This window comes from Alternaria postmessia (genome assembly GCF_024291825.1).
Source record: "Alternaria postmessia strain BMP 2775 chromosome Unknown scaffold_49, whole genome shotgun sequence".
NCBI lineage: Eukaryota > Fungi > Ascomycota > Dothideomycetes > Pleosporales > Pleosporaceae > Alternaria > Alternaria postmessia.
The window spans coordinates 85,217-106,846 of NW_026260122.1; the positions used below are offsets into that span (position 1 = coordinate 85,217).

A 21,630-nucleotide genomic window follows, 5' to 3' on the forward strand; every position below is an offset into this window, starting at 1 on the left:
CACGCCCAAGGCCTTCAAGGAGACCCTCGTCCGCCTCACCGCGACGATTGGACATAGCTCCTCCGCACCGCCTGACAACGCTGCATGCAAAGCAGCATATCCTGCATCCTTCAAACCGCCGCCTAGACTCAAGTGCTCCATAGCAGCTGCATTCTAGCCTTCTTTCACCTCCACTCTGCCACGACAACACTAGCATCGACAACACACCCATCGCACCGCCTTTTCGAGTCTCCGTCCCGACGCGCGCTGATACAACGCATCTGTCGCCGTCGTCGGTCGTCTGTCATCGTCGTATGTCTCCATGTCCCTAGCCTGCTCGCGCCCGACAATGAGTCTTTTGTGAACTTTGCACCAGCACGGCTGCGTCGCCATGGAGGACCGGGAATCGAGCGTAGCGTCGTCGGTCGACTTCTACAGCTCTAATGCAAATCCACCCCATGCGACGGATGCGCAGAGCGACGCGCCTCTCGCGAAGCGCAAAGCAGAAGATGCGCCTGTTGAGCATGAAAAGAAGCGCAAGCTCAGCGTCTTTTCTCCTTGCACCTCGGGCGACTTGAGACGTTGCGCAAGGCTACCACCTGAGTTGTGGCAGCATGTTTTCTCTTTTTGTTCGCTTGCAGATCTCGGTCGATTGATCCAGGTCAATCGATCTTTCCTATCCTATCTCACAGACGTGCGCAGCGTGTCGACTTCAAAGTCGCATCCTGGCCGTCTGCATCTCCTAAAGTCTGAGTCGTTGTGGGCCTCTGCCCGCAATGCCATGTGTACCAAGCCTCCGAAGCCACTCCCAGGCTTCACTGAGCTGCAGATGTGGCAGCTGGCTTGGTCCAAGAGATGCCAGTTCTGTAACAAGCTTGATTCTCATACTCCAGGCGAGCGCGTATGGCAAAAAGGACCTGGCAAAGCAGGCGTGAGAGTCATCTGGCCCTTCGCTATCAGAGCGTGTGGGCCGTGCCTGCTACAACAATGCCAGACGGTAAGTTGCGCCTTCCTACCAGACGGTCGCAACTGACATATCTAGGACGCGAGCCTTCTCTTTTCGGCTTCTTCCGCCTTACGACCCGCCCTCCCCTTCGCGCTACTCACAAACGACCAGCATTACGTTGCTGCATATGCACTGCAATCTGTGACCACGCCAGCCAACGTGGACATTGCCAAGTTCTACTACAAGAAGCATGTTGAGGAAATCACGCAGGAGATGAATGAAGCCATCGGTCGTGGCCCTACAGCAGCTGAGGAGTGGTCTAAAGGTCTCGATGCTCGCGGGAAAGAACGCATGAAGGTAGCCGAGAACTGGGAGCGCTGGGAGGTCAAGAATCAATGGATGGAAGAGCACAAGGATGCGAAGCGCGCAGCATCTGCAGCTCCCTCACACGCTGCCACGTCACACAGAGAATTATCCAAGTCACCCCCTCGCCGAACTCCTTCTCCCATAATTCATGCCCCGGTTCCAGCGAGTAAGTATACCTCTGCTGTCTCATTTGCTGCCAGACATGGCGATGCTTCTCGATACTTCAACAACACCCCTCCAGTTCCCAACCTAACAGGTGTAGCACCATCGTCTCAGCATGCGCAAGCCCGACCGCCCACTGTCCCACCACAGGCTTTCACTCCCTCTGGCCAGCGAAATCTCCACGATGCAAACGAGGCCAAGGCGACTCGGAAGACCGACATAGAACGACGGTGTCAGCAAATGGATCCTCCTATTGCTCCAAACATTCTGCGCCACATGGACTCGTTCAAAGCTGCTATCCAGATCTCACAGCCAATGAACGATTATGCATGGAGTGTGCTTCAGCCCCGCTTGATCGCTCAACTTCCTGCTGCCCAACAAGCAGAAGCCGACCACGTGGCTCGGGCTGCTTCATTTCCCACAAAACCAGTGGACCGCCGCCACCCGGACGCAAACTCCAAGGAGGCCAGAGAAGTCATGGACCGGGAATGGGAGGAATCGCAACGTCCCATCCGCGACAGGCTCGATGCTATTGCCGACGATTTCATCAACCAAGACTGGGACCATGGCAATGCCGTAACCTACGATAATAGCCCAAAGTTTGCGGCTGACCTTCTTGCTTACGTGCGACGCACATACTACGCTGAGGAAGCGGAACAGGAACCCGCTCAATCTGGGCAACATACGCGGCCTTCTACTGACAATATAAATGCTAGGCCTAAACTCGTCCTGGATAACATGAAGTGGGTGTACGATAATAAGATCAAGCCTCTAACAGAACAGTTCCGTAAAGACATCTTCCTGTGCCGTGGCAGTGGGTGCGAACACAACAACAAATTCTATGGTTTCGAGGGCGTCACGCAGCACTACGGAGCAAAGCACACTGCTGCGTTCAGTTCAGGAAACGTAGTCGTGGCGTGGAGAGAAGCCGAGTGGCCAGAGGAAACCCCGTTCCATCCAGATCCTCTGTCTGTGAAACAACCTCACCATGCTCACCACCCTTCTTCTAGCACGAACGGGTTTGGTGGCTTCTATGGCGGATACTCACGTGCAGGCACATCGACACCTCACATGCCTACTCATCATCCACAGGCGAGCCCTGGACCTTACAACTACGGAGGTCAGTACAATGGACCATTCGCTCCACCACAGGTTCCTTCTGGTACAATGCCCGGATACGAGTACCCCCAGCCATATGCGACTCCCGTGGATATGTACGCGCACCAAGCCATGGGACCTCCGGGTTATGGTGCTCACACGGCCCAGAACCCATATTTGACCTCTCCTGCAATGATCAACAATGCCATAGCTGCTCCTCCTCCACCACCACCACCCAACATGCCACCACCCGGTCAAGGAGTTCCTGAGATCGCACCCAGCGGTACAGAAGATACTGGCCAAAGTACTAGCTCGTTTGACAAGCAAGTAAGTACGGTCATCGAGATGACACAGGACATCTGGAAGCGCACCTCTGGGATCAAAGATATGCCGAACAGCCTTAGGATCTATGTGTTGCTACATCGCGTCATCTCCAAGTTTCATGTAGAGTTCAACCATGAACCGAACCTGAATCACTTCATTGATGCTATGTCTAATCATGAGATGCCAAAGGCTTTGAAGAACGCGCCAGGGCTCTCGTGCAAAGCTTGTCAGACTGGCTCTTCACATCACTTGGGAAGTTCTTTCTACTCGAAGTCGGAAGAAAGAACAACATACACTGTTCTGGGTCTGCTATCCCACTTCAGGAGTCAACACCTGCCATATCAGCAACATATGCCTGGCCATGGAATTCCTGTTGCCCCTCTGGATTGGAAAGAGGACATGATCGAGCTGCCCAGCGAACGTTTCATTTCTGGACTCATACACGCTCCAGGCATGGACGACGAGAAGCTACTAATGATAGCAACTGTCTTTCCCAGCCTGTTTCCCATGCCGTTGCCCAAGATCGGCGTGATTGATAGTCATGGCCTTGCGTCCCCGGCCTCATCAGGACCAAAGGATACGGACAAAACGCCTGGTGCAGTCGATGTTCCTGGTGAAACTATAGCACGCCCAAGCTCTGTCATGAATGCTGCAGAAGTAAACTTGTCACTGCCACCCAAACCATTGGAGGCTGGTTACGAGCCTGTTCGACCAACCCTTGCCGGTGAATCGAATGAGGCATCCGGCTCCACAAATAGGAAACGTTCTTACCGACAAAGCCCGCCCGTTGAGCGCAGGCAACACCATTATGATGAGCCTAGATACTATGTAGGTGATATACAGTACTCCACAGGGCTTTCAATGGGACTAACATGCTTCTCCGTCAGGTGTCCAGGGATCATCTTGATGATGGCTATCATCGTCCGCGGGAATACGTGGAGTACGCGCCTAGTCCTAGGATCATCCATGCGGGTCCTGCGTATGACGACTATTCTGGTCGCCGGACAGCTTTCCGCGAGCAAGAGCGATTCTATGGACCTCCCGAAGATGTGGTCTATGCGCATCCGCGGGAAGGGAGTCACGGCAGTCGGGAATACAGTGCGTATCCCCGCCCGGTTCGATACTACGAAGAAGACGATCATCGGTCCGAATATCGGTTCATGAATGAGCGCCAGTCGAGAGACGCAAGTCCACCTCAAGGACAATCTGCAGCGGATCGATTCTTAGCGGAGAATGAGCCTCCACAGCCACCTCCGTCGCAAACACAACCAGAACCGGAGGCTGCAATACCAGCCCAGGAGAATGGAGACGGACCCCGTTACACGCCCCCACCTCCTGATACTTCTGTACCGGCTGAAGCGACGGCACCTGTGCGCCCACTTGCACCACCACACCCTCGTGCTCCATCCACTGTCTCTAACAATTCTCGATATGATGATTATCAATCTAATGGGTACCGGATGCCCATGCCTGGACCGAGCGGCCCACCACGAAGGTCTGGGCCTCAACGCCGAAGGGATCGACCCAATGACAATCGAGGACCGTCTCGATATCATCGATACATGAGCGTCGCACGCGAAGACCCCTACGGCCGCGGATCTAGCATGAGTCGTTCGCAGAGTAGGAGATATGAAGAACAACGGCGCCGTATCGATCAACAAGAAACACCGCAACCGAATGCCGAACCTGACTACGAGCCTGCGTATTCTAGAGAGCACAGTGTTGATCAATCTGTACAGGACGATGGCTTCTATCCGCCTGCTCGCCGTCACCCAAGGGGCTACGTATCTGTGCAAGATCGTCTGCATCCTCATGCGTACTCACCACCACGATATCGTTACGACGAACCTCGTGGGCCACAACCAGTTTATGTTGATGAGTACGGGCATCCCATCCACGACTACGAAGTCATTCGTGTACGCGGTGACACTAGGTATCGCGCCCCGTATATGCCACATCAACCTCATCGATACGAACATGATCCATATGGATACGTACCAGTACAATACGAGAGACCTCCACCACAGAGATACAATAGTCGCCCTGAAGAGTATATGTACTATGAAGAAAGGGAGAGACCGATGCCTAGGCGAGCGGTGCCGGAAGTGGACAACGATGCATACGAGCCGCCACCACCGGAGATTAAAGTGGAGAGTGTGCCAGTGCCTATGCCACCAGAGGCGTCTTAATTTCCCATGTTAGCGTGGCGTTTGAGATTGTAACGATTCCCTGGTCTTGTCTGTGCCTCTGCTATCCTTCATCTAGCTTTGCATGGCTGGGTGTTGTAGGGTCTAGTCGGCTAATGCTATCTCATTTGGTTTGGTAGTCTACACTATCAAATAATGACGTTCTTGTAGTAATTTCTTTCCCGAATTTAATACGATGGCTTTGCTTCTACGAAATAGTCTCACTAGGCGAAAGCCAATACCTTTTCGTATTGTATGATATTGAGCATGTACAGCTACAAAAGGAAGAAGAATGACATGACGAACAGCTTTTATTTTGGCATATGTGCCTTCTATAGGGTATCAACATGAAAACAGGACAAAAGAAATGGACCAGGCATGTCTATGCAGTCGATTGAATGACTGGTTCCACTGAAGACTTCTCTTCCACTCCCTGAGCGGCAGCATCGATTTTGTTTTGAGTGAGGCGCTGTGACACGGTTAGTATAGCTCTGCGGTTCTTAGTATGATTACATACCAACAAGTTTCTCAAGAGCACTGCAATGGTGACCTTGCCAATGGCAGGAACGTAGATCGAGGCCTTTTCTTTGACCTCTGGTGTAAAGTTCCTCTCACTGGAGAAGTTGATGCATGCAGCTCCGTCCCTCATCAACTCCAGCGGGACTTTGTACTTGTCTCCAGGTACACCGCTGATGACTACATCGCTAAGTGGGAGGCAGTCATTGAGAGTCCAGCCAGGCTTCTCCACCACCTCGTGCCTTCGCTTCCTTAGACCAACGCCTCGCGTGAACTCTTGCACGTCACTAATATCCACGCTGTATACGTGGGCACCGTCGTTTGCCAGTAGTGCGGCCAACGGCCTGCCTACGACCTCACTTCTGTTGATGACGGTAATAGTGCGTCCGTGAAGCCTGTTACCGTACGGGAGGATAGTGTTGTAAATCCTCAGATACTCGAGGATCTTGATCACGGCCAATGGGGTACACGGCAAGATACTCTTTTTCGTGTTGGCAGGGTCGAGGAAGCGAATATTCTGGTACATGTTGAAAATGTAACGGTGCGATAGTCCCTCAACATCCTTGTCGATAGAGACAATCTGCTGGAGATACTGGTCCTGACGGTTGCCGAAGATGGGATAGTAAACGATTATGCCGTCAACGGCAGGATCATTGTTCGCTTCGATGAGGCGGTCCTCAAGAAGTTCGCGATCGACTTCGCGGAGGTCAAATGCGAAGCCACTATGACAGCGTTAGTAGGCAGCCTTCACCCAGCTTGCAACCAAAGGCATATCGATGGAAGAAGTGAGTTTTGATCAATGGACGCGCTCACTTTTCGACACAAGTTTTGCCCGTCCATTCTGCGTATACTCTCGCCGCAGGATCAGCGCTGGAGAGAAAGCCGACAAGGAGCGGTTTGCGTTGAATCTTGTTCAGACCATCGCGAACTTCGTCCAGAAGGCCCTTGGCGATGTTGTTCGCGAGGATAACTTTGCAGTTGGGTTTATCGTCGGCCATGGCGGGGTAACTTTGCTGTTTGGGGATACGTCTGGGGACTCAGCGGGTGATAGTCGTCAGTGCAAGTAGATCAAGAGATGAGTTTTCAAAGTCCGATTTTATTTCACTGCACGGGACCACGAAGACCAGTCAAGCTTCTTACATTGGCGCAATTAAACGCTCTTTTCTTCACTGCCGAACACTTCCCATCACTTTTTTTGCGCGACCCGCCCCACCATCCGATACCGGCCAATCAGCAGCACCGCAACTCCGTAACGTCATTGCCGGGAGTCTGCAACTTTCTGAATCGCGTGCTTTCGAGGTACCCAACAACACATTACGATACCCCGGACGCGACGAGAAGATGTCAGATATCCAGCAATATCTGCTCGACTTCGACAGAAACAAGAAAGAGGCGACGACCACTGCTCAACGGAGCGCGACGCGTATGTACGAGGCTCCGGCGGGGCATTACGTGGGATGAGGACTGATAGCAGACAGGACTGAAGAATGGCGAGTTGAAGCTTATAAGCCTGGTCACTGACCTTGGAGAGTTTTTAAATAGTGAGGATGGGGCCACACGATCAAAGAGTACGTACATCTAGAATTACAGTACGGTCTATGCTAATCTGACGCAGCAATGTCGTATCTCGCAGAGGTACTGGCATCGGTTCCGCAGAAGGTCCTCTCCCTTCAACAGCGTACGTCTACCACGATCACTTCACCCATACTACCTCGCCTTATGTATCAGTCTACCACACGCTTCGAGTCGAACCGAAGCATCAAACGGGCGTGGCGTTCTTAGCATGAGACTATACTGCAGTGCGGAAGGGCTGGGCTAACACGAAGTTCAGGAAACCTACTCTGCGATTTTATCCTTTCCCGAACCGAAGACAACGAAGGCCTTGGATCATGTGCAAAGGCACTATCGGCCCTGGAGGAGCTAGGGAAGTGGGACGACCAGCGGGTAGTCGACATCATTGATGCCCTCCTGAACAATACACATCCGTTGCGCCAATACAAGCAGCAGAGCGAACGCTACCCAGTATTGCGCTTGATCGATACACTTATGGCAAAATATCGCGAAGTCCTACGAGCCCACCACGATGCGACGCCGGACTTTTTGGGACGCTTTATAGCATATTTTGACGGAGAGAAAGACCCTCGGAACCTCATGGTCGTGTTTTCGATACTGAGGGTGCCAATGACCGAGTGGAATATTGGCGGAGATGCTCAGGACCTATTCGACGCAGTCTTTAATTACTTCCCGATTACCTTCAGACCGCCTCCCGACGACCCATACGGTATCACCGCGCAAGATCTCAAGGATCGCTTACGAGATTGCATTTCGTCTACAGCCGACTTTGCGCCATACGCGTTCCCTGCGCTCCTAGATAAGCTCGATTCCACGTCCATGAACACCAAGCGTGATGTTCTGTCGACCATTACTGCCTCAGTGACCGAGTACGGGCCGCGGACAGTATCGTTATACGCAGTTACACTGTGGGATGCGCTGAAGTTCGAAGTCTTAAATGTACAAGAAGAGGATCTAGCGAAAGAAGCACTTGCAGGTCTAGCTGCGATTGCAAGGACACTTTCACTCGGTACTCCAGGATCACTCAACGCATATCTCAAACCAATCATCAAGGAGTGCAACGAGCACCTAGAAGATGCACCCACGAAACAATCGCAGGCTTCCGCAAGGTTTCTTCAGAGCATTGCCAACGTTTCCCCAGAAGTTACTAGAATTCTACTAGCCGGAGTACTCCCGAATCTCTTCTTACTTTTCCAGACAGCCGACACTATGGCAAAGCGCCGAGGATTACTAGAAGTTCTTGTTCAACTCGTGAAGGCCAACATCGACGTGTATGGGGACTGGAAGAAGATGGGTCCTGGCGGAGCAGAAGTTGGCAACAACGCGCTCGTTCAGTTCCGAGACCAAGCCCTGGAAGTAATGCTGAATGGTCTGGAGACAGCCCCCGTCAAGGAGGTGTCTTTCCGACTCGTCTGTCTTGATGGGCTCATCCAGCTATCGAAAGCGCGAGGATTGTTAAGCGATGAAGACATCGGTCGCGTCATCCAGCTTTTGCATTCCATCGTCATCCACGAAGAGTCGTACGGCAAGGATGAGATAAAAGAAGCAGCTATCAATGGCATCGTCGAGATTGCTCACCAGAAGCCACAGGTTGTCGTCGAGAGAGCATTCCCGGCTTTCCTTGCGCAGCTTCCAGATACGGATGCAAATGGATCAAACAATTACTCGACCGTGCTCGAAGCTTTTGCCAAGCTAGCAGGTGAAGAGCAAGTTTTCGACACAGTTGTACTGCGACTGAAGAATAAATTCAGCGCAGCAGTCCAACAAGGCGCTTCTTCTACATACATCGTCGCACTCCTCTCTGCGATGTTGTATGCACTTAAGAAGGGTGAGAACAAGTTGTCGCAGGGTTCAGACAGTTCAACCTACTACAGGGACATCGCACTACCACTTCTCCAGCGCGCATCAACTTCTGACGAATCACACCCGGTAGCCTTCGATGATGAGACAACACTGGATCTTGTCGGTCGTATTTGCAACTTGATCATCAGGTACTTGCCTATACATCAGCAGAACACTGTTGCTACTGAGCTGTACACCCTATTCCGGGAAAAGCCACAAACTGAGCTCCCGCCTTTCAACCTCAATGCTGGTACCGAAGCGAATAAGACCATGATCGTCTCTACTCACCTCCTCGCCTCCCTTCGCAAGGATGCAATCTTGCCATGCGAACTACAACTACTAGTCTCTTCTCTTGCAAACTACGTCCAGCAACCTTCCCTATCTCTACCTATCCGATCAGCCTCCCTTCGTCAAATGTCGCTGGTCATCAACAAGTACTACACTTCTGCAGCACTCAAGACAAGTATGGACCCCCTTGTCGCCGAGCTCGATCTCTTTAGCCCAGAGAAGCTTGATCCACCACGGATACGCATCATCTTCGCTTGTCTTAAAGGCATAGTACTACGGAGCAGCCCTGCGCTGAACACGTTATACCCAACGCTCTTGTCACTACTATCACATCCGAAGTATGGGATTACAGTTGCTCAAGGTTTCACAACTCTTCTGCAGCCCGACGACCTTCTCACCAAGGAGAACCACTGCCAAATCCTTGGCCTGCACAAACACAAAAGCTTTGCTTTACTGGTGCCAAGTATCACGAAAGCGTTCCGAGAATCAGATCCGCAGACCAAACCCAATTACCTCATCGCACTTAGTGGTGCGCTAAGATGGATGCCTTTTGACATAGTAGTCGAAGAAGTTGGGCAACTCGTTACCCTCCTTCTACAATCGCTTGATCTCAAGGGCGCTGACAGTGTTAAAGAAGCCGCGATTGGCACGCTTACCTCTACACTTGTTGAGAAGCCTGAAGTTCTCGAGGAACATGCCGGTGCGCTGATCTCTCGACTTCTTGCTAATGCTACTATCAGCAAGGAGAACAAGGCTACACCACCACCGCCAGCAGTCAGGGTGGCGGCGTTGAAGTGTTTGCATCTGGTAGCAGAGAAGTTCAAGGAGGAGAGGATACTAGGATATAGGAGGGAGGTTGTGAGGAGACTTATTGCTGCGTTAGATGATGGGAAGAGAGAGGTCAGGAGTGCAGCGGTAAAGTGTCGGGCGAAGTGGTTACTAGCTGACGAACCCGATGATGAATAGACGGTAGACACAGCAGGAGACGTATAGACTATGAGCGTTGCTCTGAACAACTCGACTTTTGAGACGCCTATGACTTGCTACAAACGTGCAGAATGGTATAGTCTCGCCCAACATTTGAACGCCGGAAGTGCCTTTAACGCCACCCATGCAATTACATCTTGTGCCTTGTTACATTTCATACCCTAACCTTTTTGGGCGTCTTCTCCTCATCGTCGCCTTCACTTGCCGTATCCTCAACACCAACTTCCTCGTCCTCGTCCTCGTTCCTTCCTCGCTTAAGACCCTTCATCTTCCTAGTCTGCAGATTGGCAAAGTCTTGCTTGCCAACATGGATCTTACCCGTCTTGTCACCCATGATGTCAGTGTCAATGTTCTTCTTGGTCCGCGGCTCAGCACCCTTGGGCTTCTTGAGCGATTCCTTCAGCATATCCGGATCAGGGAACATCTCGCGGCCGAGCGCAAAGTCCATGCGCGGGCCCATTTCCTCGACTTCGATGCGCGGCAGCTTTTGGCCTGAGCGCTTGGTGCGGAGGAGGTAGAAGCGGAGTTTTATTTGCGGGTTGGGGAGCGCGTCGGTGGGTTCTTCGGCGGAGATGGAGATGAGGTACTGGAGGCCTTCGACGTCGACTTCGGTCGCATCCTGGCCCTTGAACAGGTCGATAAACAAGCTCTTTGCTAGGGTGTACTTTGTCTGGTTGGGGTCTTCGAAGACGGTGCCGTGGAAGCTGATTAGTGGCTTCAGGCCGATTGACGGCTTCTTGTTCTTGAATTGCTGAAGCGTGCGGAAGGTCTCTGCGTTGATGTACAACTCTAGCATATCCAACATCTTGTATGAAAATGTTCGTGCCAACGTCAAGCAGTGCGGTCGCTTCTTCGAGTGTAGAGACAGGACGAGGAGCGAGGTGTCGTTCTTCTGGGAGAAGAACTCGAGCGAAGAAGCATCATCGAAGGGGTGGATGTCGTTCTTCTTGGTGAAACGCTCGATAAAGGGTCGCTTGATGGTGCAGATATCGGCGACGGCGAGCTTGAGGATCTGAGAAGTCTTCTGGCCAGAGACGAAGAGCGTGGTCTTGGGGTTCTCGTTCTGTTGCGGTTCGCGCTTTGCCATTGCGCGCTTGGCGCGAGCATTCTTTGGTTTCCTGGAGAATCATGTTAGAATCGCCTTGGCGTGGAGGAGCCGCAGCTGTCTTTGACGTACACTGCCTTGATCATTTTGTCGTTGTTAATCTGGGTGGTTTCCTGATGCCGAAATCTTGGCTAACAAAAAAAGTCCGGGGCTCTGCGGCGCCGGGGAGACTATTGGCCGATCTGATAACAAAGCGGCAACGGCGGGGTGATTCCGCAATTCGGCCCTCTGACGTGATTTCACAGGCTGTTTCCCTTGGGCGGCGACTAAATATTAATCAGATCATACACTCATTCGAGAACACCAGCGAGCCTCCACATCCACATCCACCTCACGCATCCAACCGCCCTCCATATCCCGACATAGACTATCGACACAATGGCTACCATGCAGGAGATGACGGATGAGTCGGCCTTCCAGTCGACCATCTCCGCGCTTGCGCCCTCCACTCTCGCCATCATCTACTTCCACGCACCATGGGCGAAGCCATGCGAGCAGATGGGAGTCATCCTGAAGACGCTCGCCAGCACATACCCCGCCGACGCGCCCATAAAATTCCTGTCGCTCAACGCCGAAGACCTGCCTGAGGTCTCTGAGCAGTACGATGTCACTGCCGTCCCATACATCGTTCTGCAGAAGGATGACAAGACCCTCGAGACAGTTTCAGGCTCAGATGCATCCAAAGTACGAGCAGCAGTTGAGAAGTACGCTGGTGCCGGTAGCGGCCAGTCGTCCAGTCTACCACCCGCGCAAACCGTCACACGACCACAGGAGAACGGCGACAGCACGGGAAAGAGCCTCGCTGGCTACGCGCCTGGCGCACAGGACCCCAAGACCGCACCCGAATACAGCGCGAGTGAGCACCGGGAAGGCGAGCAGCAGACAAACAAGGACGAGTTGCACCAAAGACTAAGCGAACTCGTCAAGGCAGCACCAGTCATGTTGTTCATGAAGGGTACACCGAGTTCGCCCCAGTGTGGCTTCAGCCGGCAGACAGTGGCAATCCTACGTGAAAAGGGCATTAGGTACGGTTTCTTCAACATCCTGGCCGACGACGAGGTGCGACAAGGACTTAAGGAGTTTGCCGACTGGCCGACCTTCCCACAACTCTGGGCAGATGGTGAGCTAGTAGGCGGTTTGGATATTGTAAGTACACCACCCTCGAGCATTTACACACACTAACAATTCGCAGGTCAGGGAAGAATTCGAAAACGACCCCGGCTTCCTCTCGCAGCACGCCGCCAATGCTCCCAAGCCAGCAGCCTAGGTGGCTTCACGAGCCCAAGTATGCCATGATAATCAGATTCCGAGGAACGGGAGAAGAGAATGGAGAGTTCAGAGCTTGGTAAAGAGATATTGGACCGGCATCGCCAAATTACGACGATTATGACAGCAAAAGTCTCGTATGAATAACGCGTCTGGGTGAACGGGTGTCTTGGGCGGGCTTGATTGTAGGTTCCAGACCATGATCCAAGGCATGCATATAGACTCCCGTGGAAATGTAGCACTTGGAGCATGGTACCGTAGCGCTGGCGTGGAGGGTATATTTGGTTTGTAGTCTTCTCCAATACCAATTTTCTTGCTCACGTTATCCAAGTCGCTTTGTTCATGTTGAAGCGATCAGTCCTGGACATCTCTTCGACTTATATTACGGATAGAAGTAAGGAGAATGGGAGAAGCTTGGAAGGGGAAGACACTTTATTCATGACGCTGCGTCTTCGCTTCTCAAAGACCATAATCGGGTGGAGCACGGGGTTTCGGGTCTTTCAGAACACCAAGAGTATCTACGGTTGAAGACTCCTCGTGCTCGGTCAACAGGGGCGTGTAATGCTCCCCTATTCGATGAATGTTCAAGACGTTTCTGAAATTTACATTACCTTCCTGCAAAGTCAAAATTGAAGCTCGGATATACATGGAGAAAACCATGAGCACTGCTTCTCAACACAAGAGCCACATGTTCAGATGATAGCAACTCCGAAGCAGATTGAAGAAACCTATTAACGAAATCTCTCCCGTCTGCGCGCAAATCTCAAGTCAAGGATTGGCTCCGCCACTGTTTCGATATGTCGCTTGCGATATATCTTAGAGGCATGTTCATGTGCTATATGCTTGTACATGCTGCTGCTATGTATATCGCTTCTGCTTCCTATGCGGTTTAGGCGTGTTTACCTCACAGAAAAGTTTAGAATATCATAAACCCACAACCGACTTTCCGTGGGAGATATCGTCAATGAAATCTGTGTTATGGCACTGGAAATGTTCACTTCGAATTGGTACATGGATGGACCGGATTACATCGTCGTTGAGCCTAATGGAGACTTTTTGCTTCCATGTTTTAGCTCAAAGAACAAATGATGGCCGTAGCCTATGTGTGATTATGCGTGGAAGGCCAATCATGTTCTACGAGATATGGGATATCATGAACTGTGCCCCTTGTAATACCCTTAGCGTCTGGCTGCATGTTCGACGAAGCCATTCCCATTGTGTTATTGTTATTGTTATTGTTGTTTAACCTTGCGTAGATGCCAAAGTAGTGTGATTGTTGGGCTGACATGGAGGATTGAGCGCGTATTCGATGATGACACAGATTAGCGCGTTCCTGTGCCGACGCGGTTCCCCGCCCCTCGCTGCCTCGAATTAAACCTTCACCGCAACACTCTTTTTCCATCGTAGATCGTCAAGACTTATAGGAGGCTCTAGTCTGGGCATTTACAGGCTTTGGACAGCGCTGCACACCATGGGTGTCTCATACCTGGCACCATAGTTATATGCAGGGTCAGCGGTAGTACGCCTTCAACCACGCTTCGGACTCCGAGACTAATCACGGCACGTCGATGGTATGCCGCAGACACGGTTTTATTTTAGGAGTCAGCCTGTCTCAGTATGATCTGCTTGCAACCACGTCTGTTGTACACCAATTTACAGTGTTGAACCCGATCCATCACTTTCTGAGGCCATCACTCACAGCACACAATCTATTGGTCGCGGCCATTTCCAGAGTGAAAGGCGACAGATAAGCCACAACATGCCTTCAACCTACTCACAACCAGTCTCAAAGATTCCTCCGACGAAGCCCGATACAAGGACTCTCCCTCGAATTCTCTGCCTACACGGCGGCGGCGTCAATGCCGCTATCTTCAAAGCGCAATCCCGATCCCTCATACGCCATCTTCAACACTCCTTTCGCCTCGTATGGGCTGACGGCCCCTTCTTCTGCGATCCCCACTCAGACATCATTGGCGTATACAGTGACTACGCACCTTTTCGGCGCTGGCTACGATGGCTTCCTGAACACCCTGAAATCGATGAAGATACTTGTATAGAAGAAATTGGATATGCGATGCGAACAGCAATGGAAGACGATGACCGGGAAGGCGGCACAGGCGAGTGGGTAGGCTTGATGGGTTTCAGTCAGGGGGCGAAGCTATCCGCAAGCCTACTGCTCGAACAGCAAGCCAGAGAAACCCAAGCCCGCAAAGAAGGAACAAAGATTGCTACTGGTCTGACAGGAATTCCAGGCATAAGGTGGAGATTCGGAATATTACTAGCCGGTCGGGCGCCCTTGAGCAATCTAAACCCCGAGCTGATGAAGAGCGACGCACTTGTGAGTGCGGGTAACATCTCTGAAGGTTTCCAGTTCTGTAAAGAGGTGGACGAGGAAGCCACGCTGCACAAACCAACGCTCCATGTCCATGGCATGGCAGACCCGGGACTACATCTCCATCGAAAACTGTTACACGAATATTGCGAGGACTGCACGGTAACATTGGTTGAATGGGAGGGCGCGCACCGGATACCACTCAAGAGTATGGACGTGGACCGAGTGGTTGACGCGATATACGACATGGCTGAGATGACTGGGGTGAAGGTTTTGAGGACTGTTTGAATTCACGAGATGGCCACTTCTGGGGCATCGCTGTTACTACGCTCAGTCGATGCCACCAAACGCGATCTTTGAACAACCATTTCTTCCGTATGGCCTATGTATACGCAAGGATTGTGGGCGGTAGATATGTGAAGATCACCAATAACAATATTTTGACAATGTACCAAAGCTTCTCACTTGTTACTCGGCGTCCGACTATATTGCTTCCTGGTGCGAGATCTAGTATGGTGCGTCTTGCCACAAGCACCACACCTCGCATCTGCTTACGAGGGAAGCCAACCCAAGTACAGAACGCCAATCAGCTCGGTTAGCTTCGAGCACGCACGCCCTGATCCTACCTATTTCTCTCACGCTTTGTCTTGATTCGTGAGTAAGCACAGGTGCTTGATGTGGCTAATAACGTTACACTGAACGCAACAGTTTCTTGTCAGATTATCTTAAGGGAGTAGAGGCTCATCGTTACGGCCATTGCCAGGCCCTGCGTGAGCTTTCTGCCACGTTGAGACCTGGAGGCTGGTTCGAGTGCCCTCCACTCGGCATAATGTCTTAATCGAAGTTCTGGTCGTCATCAGATGTAGAGAGGACATTGCAGTCATCATCATAGACTCTTTTGGTCTTTGTAGTCAGACTATCGAGGACATGTAGCTCTATGGTGAGCTGCCTCTGAGACTTGTATCTCTTGCGCGTTTGTGTAGTTACCTCTTGACTGATTGGACAGTGGAGTCCAAATATTTTCATTCAAGTGATCAAATCTCGGCATTCTTCGAGTGACGATACACATGCCGCTTGGCGCTTGAAGTCGCATGCTTCTTGTTGCACTGACTTGGGGTGTTGTGTTTTACGCTCAGTAACATGATCTGCGTGCTCATGGACGAGGACCTCCTGAGAGGTCCATGTTTACACCAAATGATGTAATTCAACGATGTATTCATGAAAAGCTTAATAAAATAGATTAGTGATGCCTTATTGTAACCTTCTCTTGATCTGCCTTTTTCTCCTTCTCTTCTCTCTTCAGCCTTGTCTTTTCTGCTAACTCTTGTCTCCACTTCATTCCATATTTCATGATCCAAATGACGACCCCAAGCAATACAGCCATCACCAGCGCTATGAACGTAAACGCCCATCCCGGGTTCATAGCATGGCACATCGGGATAATTGCCGCCGAGCCACCAGCACTCATCATACACCTGGCAAAGTTGACCGCTGCTGTCGCAGCTGCGGGTTTATCACGATGGAGATCGAGGAGCAAACCATTGGTGATATTAAATGCACCAGTCACACCAAAGCCCATGATGAATAGGGCAACTTCCGGGCCAACGATGTGTGTTCGATATTTGAGTGTCCAGCCGAAGATAAGCACTCCGATCATACCAATGATGTGGCATGGAATCAGAATCTGTAGACGAACGCGCTCGATGGGAAAGTTGGTGAGGTCTTGCTGTTTGCCTTTGGATATAGTCATACCAACAGCTTTAGCATAGCGTCTGAAGTTCCAATCAACAACTTGACCCAGAGTGAGTGAGGCAATCAGAGAAGCTACACCATTCGAGATGTAGCAAAGACCGATATGCAATTCATCAAGGCCATACGCAGCGTAGAACAGTTCTGGGATGGCAGAGATCGTAACCATTTGACCAGTGAAGAAGAGGCCATTGTAGAGTAGGATGATTCCCGACTCCTTTTCAGCTAAGATGCGGAACGTTGCAAGCGGATTTGGCCAGGCGACTTTCGTCTTTTCTGGTTTGGTTGTGCTCTCGTTGGGCGACAGCTTAGCGAGCTTACGCGCTTGTATGCAGCTAATGACGGAGCGGTTGACGCCCTGAGGAGGTATAGAGCCATTGCCAACGACTTTTCGGCAAGTCTCAGGGAAAAAGAATACGAATATTATGAGCAGTACTCCAGAGAAGATGGCCAGAAACCAGAAGATAGATCGCCAGCCCAAATATTGTGCCAGCAGCCCACCTATTGTCGGACCGAAAGCAGGGCCCATCAATACACCAGCTTGTGCATAACCCATGTAAGTTCCTCGCTCAGCCGATGTAGAGATATCCGCAACAACCGCCATTGTCAATGCAATAGCAGCTGTGCCTCCCACGGCTTGTACCATACGCAGAATGAGAAGTGCAATGTAGTTCGTTTGAAGTGCGAGGCCGATGTTGCCGATGCTGTAGATCACGAAGCATATGATGAAAGTCAATCTCCGTCCACTGTTGTCCGATAGAGTTCCGAGGAAAGCAGGAGCTATAGCTTGGGCGATCTAGGACAGTTAGTTGCATTACCGATATCGGTGGACGCCACAACGTCAGCGAAGCCTGAGCTGCGGAGTGTCCTGTCCATTTCATACTGAGATTAACTGTCCAGACGTACCATGTATGTCGTGATTGAGATGTTGACCTGTGTAGGTGTAATGTTCAACACATTGGAAAGCACATTGAGTGCTGGAAGGAACATAGACGCGCCAAACGGCGATATTAGAGCGGAGATCGAAACAAGTAGGATGATCCATGCCTTCATGCCTTTGCTAAAGACAGAGTAGGGGGGTTCAGAAGGCTGACGTTCCAGGTTGGCTCGCGGTCCATCTTTCTCGACGTCCATGTCCTGACATGTCTCTTTCTCGCTAGTAGCGTCCACGTTATTGCCGCTCGTTATGTTTTTCGTCGTAGCCATAGCGAAGCTATTTTGACCTCAGCATATGGGCAGGATAACGTTGAATAGTGTATCGAGACGTAGAATTAATGTTTAGGTCTGGAAGATGCGAAACTGGAAGAGCTATCGACTGGTCATGGGGGTCTGCCCACCCTTAATCCACCTGGTCGCCTATCGAACATGACGCTAATGCCGGGACGTGGAAAGGATGCCGTGCCCCGTTGAATCTCCAGCCTCGTTAATTCGAGGGTTTGAACGCGTGTGAGCGAAGTACTGTGTGCAAGCCAGGGAGCAGCTGGCCGATGTTGACCGATTGTTATGCAGGGTGGAAGTATTGATTGAGACAGACCCTGTACGGGCAGATGTGCTATCTCTGTTGTTGCTATATCTCTGTGCTTACTGCGCGCCTCTGTGGAGCGATGACGCACTTGCACAGGTCTTGAAAGAGGCAGGCGGGTTGGTGTCGGGGCGCGTATTCCGGGGATAAGATGTCGGAAAGCGACTTCCGGCGCGCGATCGGGAGTGTTAATGCCGAGGGCCATCGCCCGCGTAATGTTCAACCGACTCTAACAGGATCGACATGGACTGATGTTGAGACAAGCTTTCATAGCAAAACCTTGTATATAAACGTGGGTTGTTGTTTTGAGAGCGATGCGCTCTGTGACGCGAGTAGTGCTGCTTAACGCTCCAAAATTGATATGGCACAAGTCACCATGATTACGCAAAGCCAGACCTCGATACTGAACATATGCCTATAATGTTTTGTACATACCACTCACGCTATTCGTAAACTTCGTGAGTATCCAACTTGTTGAACGCCGATAATATGCTCTTTCTCGTAACATCGTAGCGGAAGCCCTGTGGAGCCTCCATTGGGTATGGTCCCTATGTGTAGATGTCATCGTCGCCATGGAAGAACCTCAACACTGCTTTTGCGACAAGAAGACCATCATGCATCCAATCCGCTCTCTCGGCAGCCTCGTCTGCATCCTGCTTGCTCACGCTCCCACTCTCAACCCTCATCTCAAGTTGCCTCTTAACAAGAGCCTCATCAAACTCCATGTGACCTTGCGTGGTGAACAATCTCTTGTGGATATATACACCCTGAACGCCAGTGTGGTCGCTGGTACCCCAAACGTGAACCTTGGTGTCCTGTGGTATCAAATCGGTGGTCTCGGTGGAAGGAGGATTAACGACGTGATCAAGATGCATCTGGTGAAGGTGGATCTTGGTCTCTGTTTCGGGAAGGTTGAAAAGATGGCGGCCAATGTCGGAGAGCTGGATGGGCTGATGGGACAACTCCCATTCACCGTCCTTCTGTGGTTTGACGGTAGCACCAAGAGTTCTGCAAAGAATTTGGTGTCCGAAACATATCCCTGTGAAACGGATGTCGGGGCGATGTGTCCAGACGTCTGTCATGCCATTAGCCATTAGCCATTGCTGAGTACCTTCCAACCACACATGCAGATACACACCTTTGATGAATTCAATGAGCTTGAGAATCCAAGGGTCGTCACCGTGTGCGTCCCAGCAACTTCCTGTTATGAGGATGGCGTGTACGTCGTCACCAATCTCCTCTAGCTTCGGTATCGCACCACCTTCTGGCTCGACCACGTATTGCATTGCGGTCTCGATACCGAGACTAGGTTTGTGCTCATCTCCAGCTTTTTTGAGAAGTTCACCTAGAACGACTCCAAAGGAGCCAGTCTCTTTTTGAGTGTCAGGATGTGTCTCATCTGTCTCGAGAACAAGCATGCGGACTTTGTCCGGATGGTTGGACAACAGTGTTCGGTTTTGTGCGATCGGTGGTACCATCTTTGCTGTAGAAGTGTGAAATTGACGTGGTATAGAGGAAAGGAAGCAACGTGAAGTAGTTGGCCTGCAAGTGGCAGCTTTATGTGAACAGGGTCCAACCGGTCTTTTGGGAAAGAGTGACGTCTGCCGTAGAAACTTTTGCGCAGAAGTGACCGAGCGTGCGGGCTTGTGCATAATCAGGTCAAGTCCGAGGAATCAAATGCAAGTCCAAGTGACAAGCACCAAGGCGCTGTCCAGAGCAGCTTCATGTAGTATACTTCAGCCTCCATCTTGGCGTTGTCGTGTTTGAGGGTTCGATGACGACTTTGCCTTGACGTCGGTGTGTTGTGGAGAGAGGTTAAGGCCTAAAATCGAAATTTTAACGTAATAGCGAAGTCTTAAAGTCTTGGGAGCTCTGATGCATCCCGATGTCCCGGCCAGTTCGGAATAAAACAGACGCTAGACATGCAGGTACTGAGGATCGATGTGGCTGCGTGGCTGAGCGAACTGATCTGATTTGTCTGTCTATTAGACCGACTAATATCATGCTGTGGCTGAAATATCTACTCCACGCCCTTGCCCTTCATTTTGAGGTCTTCGGGGTCATGCGGGGCTTCGGCTTTCTTCCCTGCCGATTCCTTACCAGTCATGACTTCGGTAAAGATCTTTCGCAACGCTTCAATTGCCTCTTCGCCAATCTGGTAATGCACAACAAACCTACCACCACGCACCCTTACGCCGTACTTCTCCGCTAGCTCGATAAAGTTGTTGATGTCAACATGATGCGCCTCGAGATCTAACCAAACCATGTTGGTGTCTACGGGATATTGCAGCTTGCCACCAAGATCGGTCCACATGCTTGCAATCTTCTTCGCATTTTCGTGAGACTTGGTGAGCTTGCCGCCAAGGAACGTCTCTTCAATGGCAACGCGCATTGGAGCTGCAACGACACCAGCTTGTCGCAGACCTCCACCGATAGACTTGCGGATCCAGCGGCTACGCTTGATGAAATCCTTTGTACCGACGATGATGCTACCAATGGGCGCTCCAAGGCCCTTGCTGATGCACAGGCTTATGCTATCGAACTCAGCGCAGTACTCCTTCAAGGTACCAGCGCCTGCAGCTACAGCTTCCCACAGACGTGCACCGTCCAAGTGCATTATGATGCCGTGTTGGCGCGCCCAAGCCGATATCCGCTTCACTTCGGACAGGGGCATTATGGCGCCATTGAGCGTGTTTTCGAGCTCGATGACACGCGTGGGACAGGCGTGGACATCGTCAGAGATGACGGCGTATTTCTGGATGTCTTCGAGCGTGAGGTATGTGCCGTTCTTCGCATCGAGTGGTTGGACCATGGCCTGGCTCAAGGTTGCTACACCTCCTGCCTCGTAGTTGATGATGTGGCCACGTCGGTCGCAGATGATGGCGTGTGGAGGCGTGGTGAGGTGTGCTCGCAGCGCGACCTGGTTGCCCATGGTACCAGACAGCATCAGGAGCGCGTCCTCCTTGCCGCTGAGGTCGGCCACGAAGCGCTCGAGTGATAGTGTGGTGGGATCCTCCATGGTGACATCGTCGAGCAGGGTGCACTCCTGGATTGCCTTGAGCATGGCCCTGGTCGGCGTAGTGTGCACGTCAGAGCGGAAGTCAAAGGCCGCCGGGTTCTTGTCGGCGCCCCAGGCGTTGCCGTCGTGGCTTGTGCCATTTGTCAAGCTCTTGCTGCTCTTGGCAACGTAGTGGGAGAGTTCTGACATGGCCGAGTATGCTCGTGAAGTGGGTGGCTGGCGCGGGGCAAGGGATGCGGTCAAGGGTCGATTACCCGCTTTGAGCGTGTTTACTGGACAAAGGTAAGGTCAATCGCACAGTCTGTGGACAGGACCACGTACTGGAGAGGCGAGCGAGCGGATATAAACGCGGTGGCGGCATTGCGGCGGCA

General features: G+C 51.6%; 9 protein-coding genes across 9 annotated transcripts; 4 read left to right on the plus strand and 5 right to left on the minus strand.

The window, feature by feature from the left end:
- Positions 1-370: 370 nt before the first annotated feature.
- On the plus strand, positions 371-5,064 carry J4E82_007348 (uncharacterized protein; the record flags this gene model as incomplete). The annotated part of the gene is made up of 3 exons (XM_051733594.1): positions 371-976; positions 1,022-3,703; positions 3,763-5,064. The coding sequence occupies 3 exons, from the start codon at positions 371-373 to the stop codon at positions 5,062-5,064; spliced, it is 4,590 nt and encodes a 1,529-aa protein (XP_051586641.1).
- Positions 5,065-5,443: 379 nt separating this feature from the next.
- MTD1 (NAD-dependent 5,10-methylenetetrahydrafolate dehydrogenase) lies at positions 5,444-6,575 on the minus strand (the record flags this gene model as incomplete). The annotated part of the gene is made up of 3 exons (XM_051733595.1): positions 5,444-5,530; positions 5,579-6,299; positions 6,391-6,575. The coding sequence occupies 3 exons, from the start codon at positions 6,573-6,575 to the stop codon at positions 5,444-5,446; spliced, it is 993 nt and encodes a 330-aa protein (XP_051586642.1).
- A 343-nt stretch (positions 6,576-6,918) lies between these two features.
- J4E82_007350 (uncharacterized protein) lies at positions 6,919-10,245 on the plus strand (the record flags this gene model as incomplete). Its single annotated transcript, XM_051733596.1, has 4 exons — positions 6,919-7,000; positions 7,056-7,145; positions 7,193-7,255; positions 7,409-10,245. 4 exons carry the CDS (start codon positions 6,919-6,921, stop codon positions 10,243-10,245), a joined length of 3,072 nt encoding a protein of 1,023 aa, XP_051586643.1.
- Positions 10,246-10,420: 175 nt separating this feature from the next.
- On the minus strand, positions 10,421-11,457 carry J4E82_007351 (uncharacterized protein; the record flags this gene model as incomplete). Its single annotated transcript, XM_051733597.1, has 2 exons — positions 10,421-11,384; positions 11,444-11,457. 2 exons carry the CDS (start codon positions 11,455-11,457, stop codon positions 10,421-10,423), a joined length of 978 nt encoding a protein of 325 aa, XP_051586644.1.
- A 292-nt stretch (positions 11,458-11,749) lies between these two features.
- J4E82_007352 (uncharacterized protein) lies at positions 11,750-12,638 on the plus strand (the record flags this gene model as incomplete). Its single annotated transcript, XM_051733598.1, has 2 exons — positions 11,750-12,517; positions 12,564-12,638. 2 exons carry the CDS (start codon positions 11,750-11,752, stop codon positions 12,636-12,638), a joined length of 843 nt encoding a protein of 280 aa, XP_051586645.1.
- A 1,758-nt stretch (positions 12,639-14,396) lies between these two features.
- Positions 14,397-15,257, plus strand: J4E82_007353 (uncharacterized protein; the record flags this gene model as incomplete). The annotated part of the gene is made up of 1 exon (XM_051733599.1): positions 14,397-15,257. One exon carries the CDS (start codon positions 14,397-14,399, stop codon positions 15,255-15,257), a length of 861 nt encoding a protein of 286 aa, XP_051586646.1.
- A 952-nt stretch (positions 15,258-16,209) lies between these two features.
- On the minus strand, positions 16,210-17,924 carry J4E82_007354 (uncharacterized protein; the record flags this gene model as incomplete). The annotated part of the gene is made up of 2 exons (XM_051733600.1): positions 16,210-17,514; positions 17,625-17,924. 2 exons carry the CDS (start codon positions 17,922-17,924, stop codon positions 16,210-16,212), a joined length of 1,605 nt encoding a protein of 534 aa, XP_051586647.1.
- An 864-nt stretch (positions 17,925-18,788) lies between these two features.
- J4E82_007355 (uncharacterized protein) lies at positions 18,789-19,718 on the minus strand (the record flags this gene model as incomplete). The annotated part of the gene is made up of 2 exons (XM_051733601.1): positions 18,789-19,315; positions 19,379-19,718. 2 exons carry the CDS (start codon positions 19,716-19,718, stop codon positions 18,789-18,791), a joined length of 867 nt encoding a protein of 288 aa, XP_051586648.1.
- Positions 19,719-20,260: 542 nt separating this feature from the next.
- J4E82_007356 (uncharacterized protein) lies at positions 20,261-21,620 on the minus strand (the record flags this gene model as incomplete). The annotated part of the gene is made up of 2 exons (XM_051733602.1): positions 20,261-21,531; positions 21,581-21,620. The coding sequence occupies 2 exons, from the start codon at positions 21,618-21,620 to the stop codon at positions 20,261-20,263; spliced, it is 1,311 nt and encodes a 436-aa protein (XP_051586649.1).
- Between the last annotated feature and the right edge of the window lie 10 nt (positions 21,621-21,630).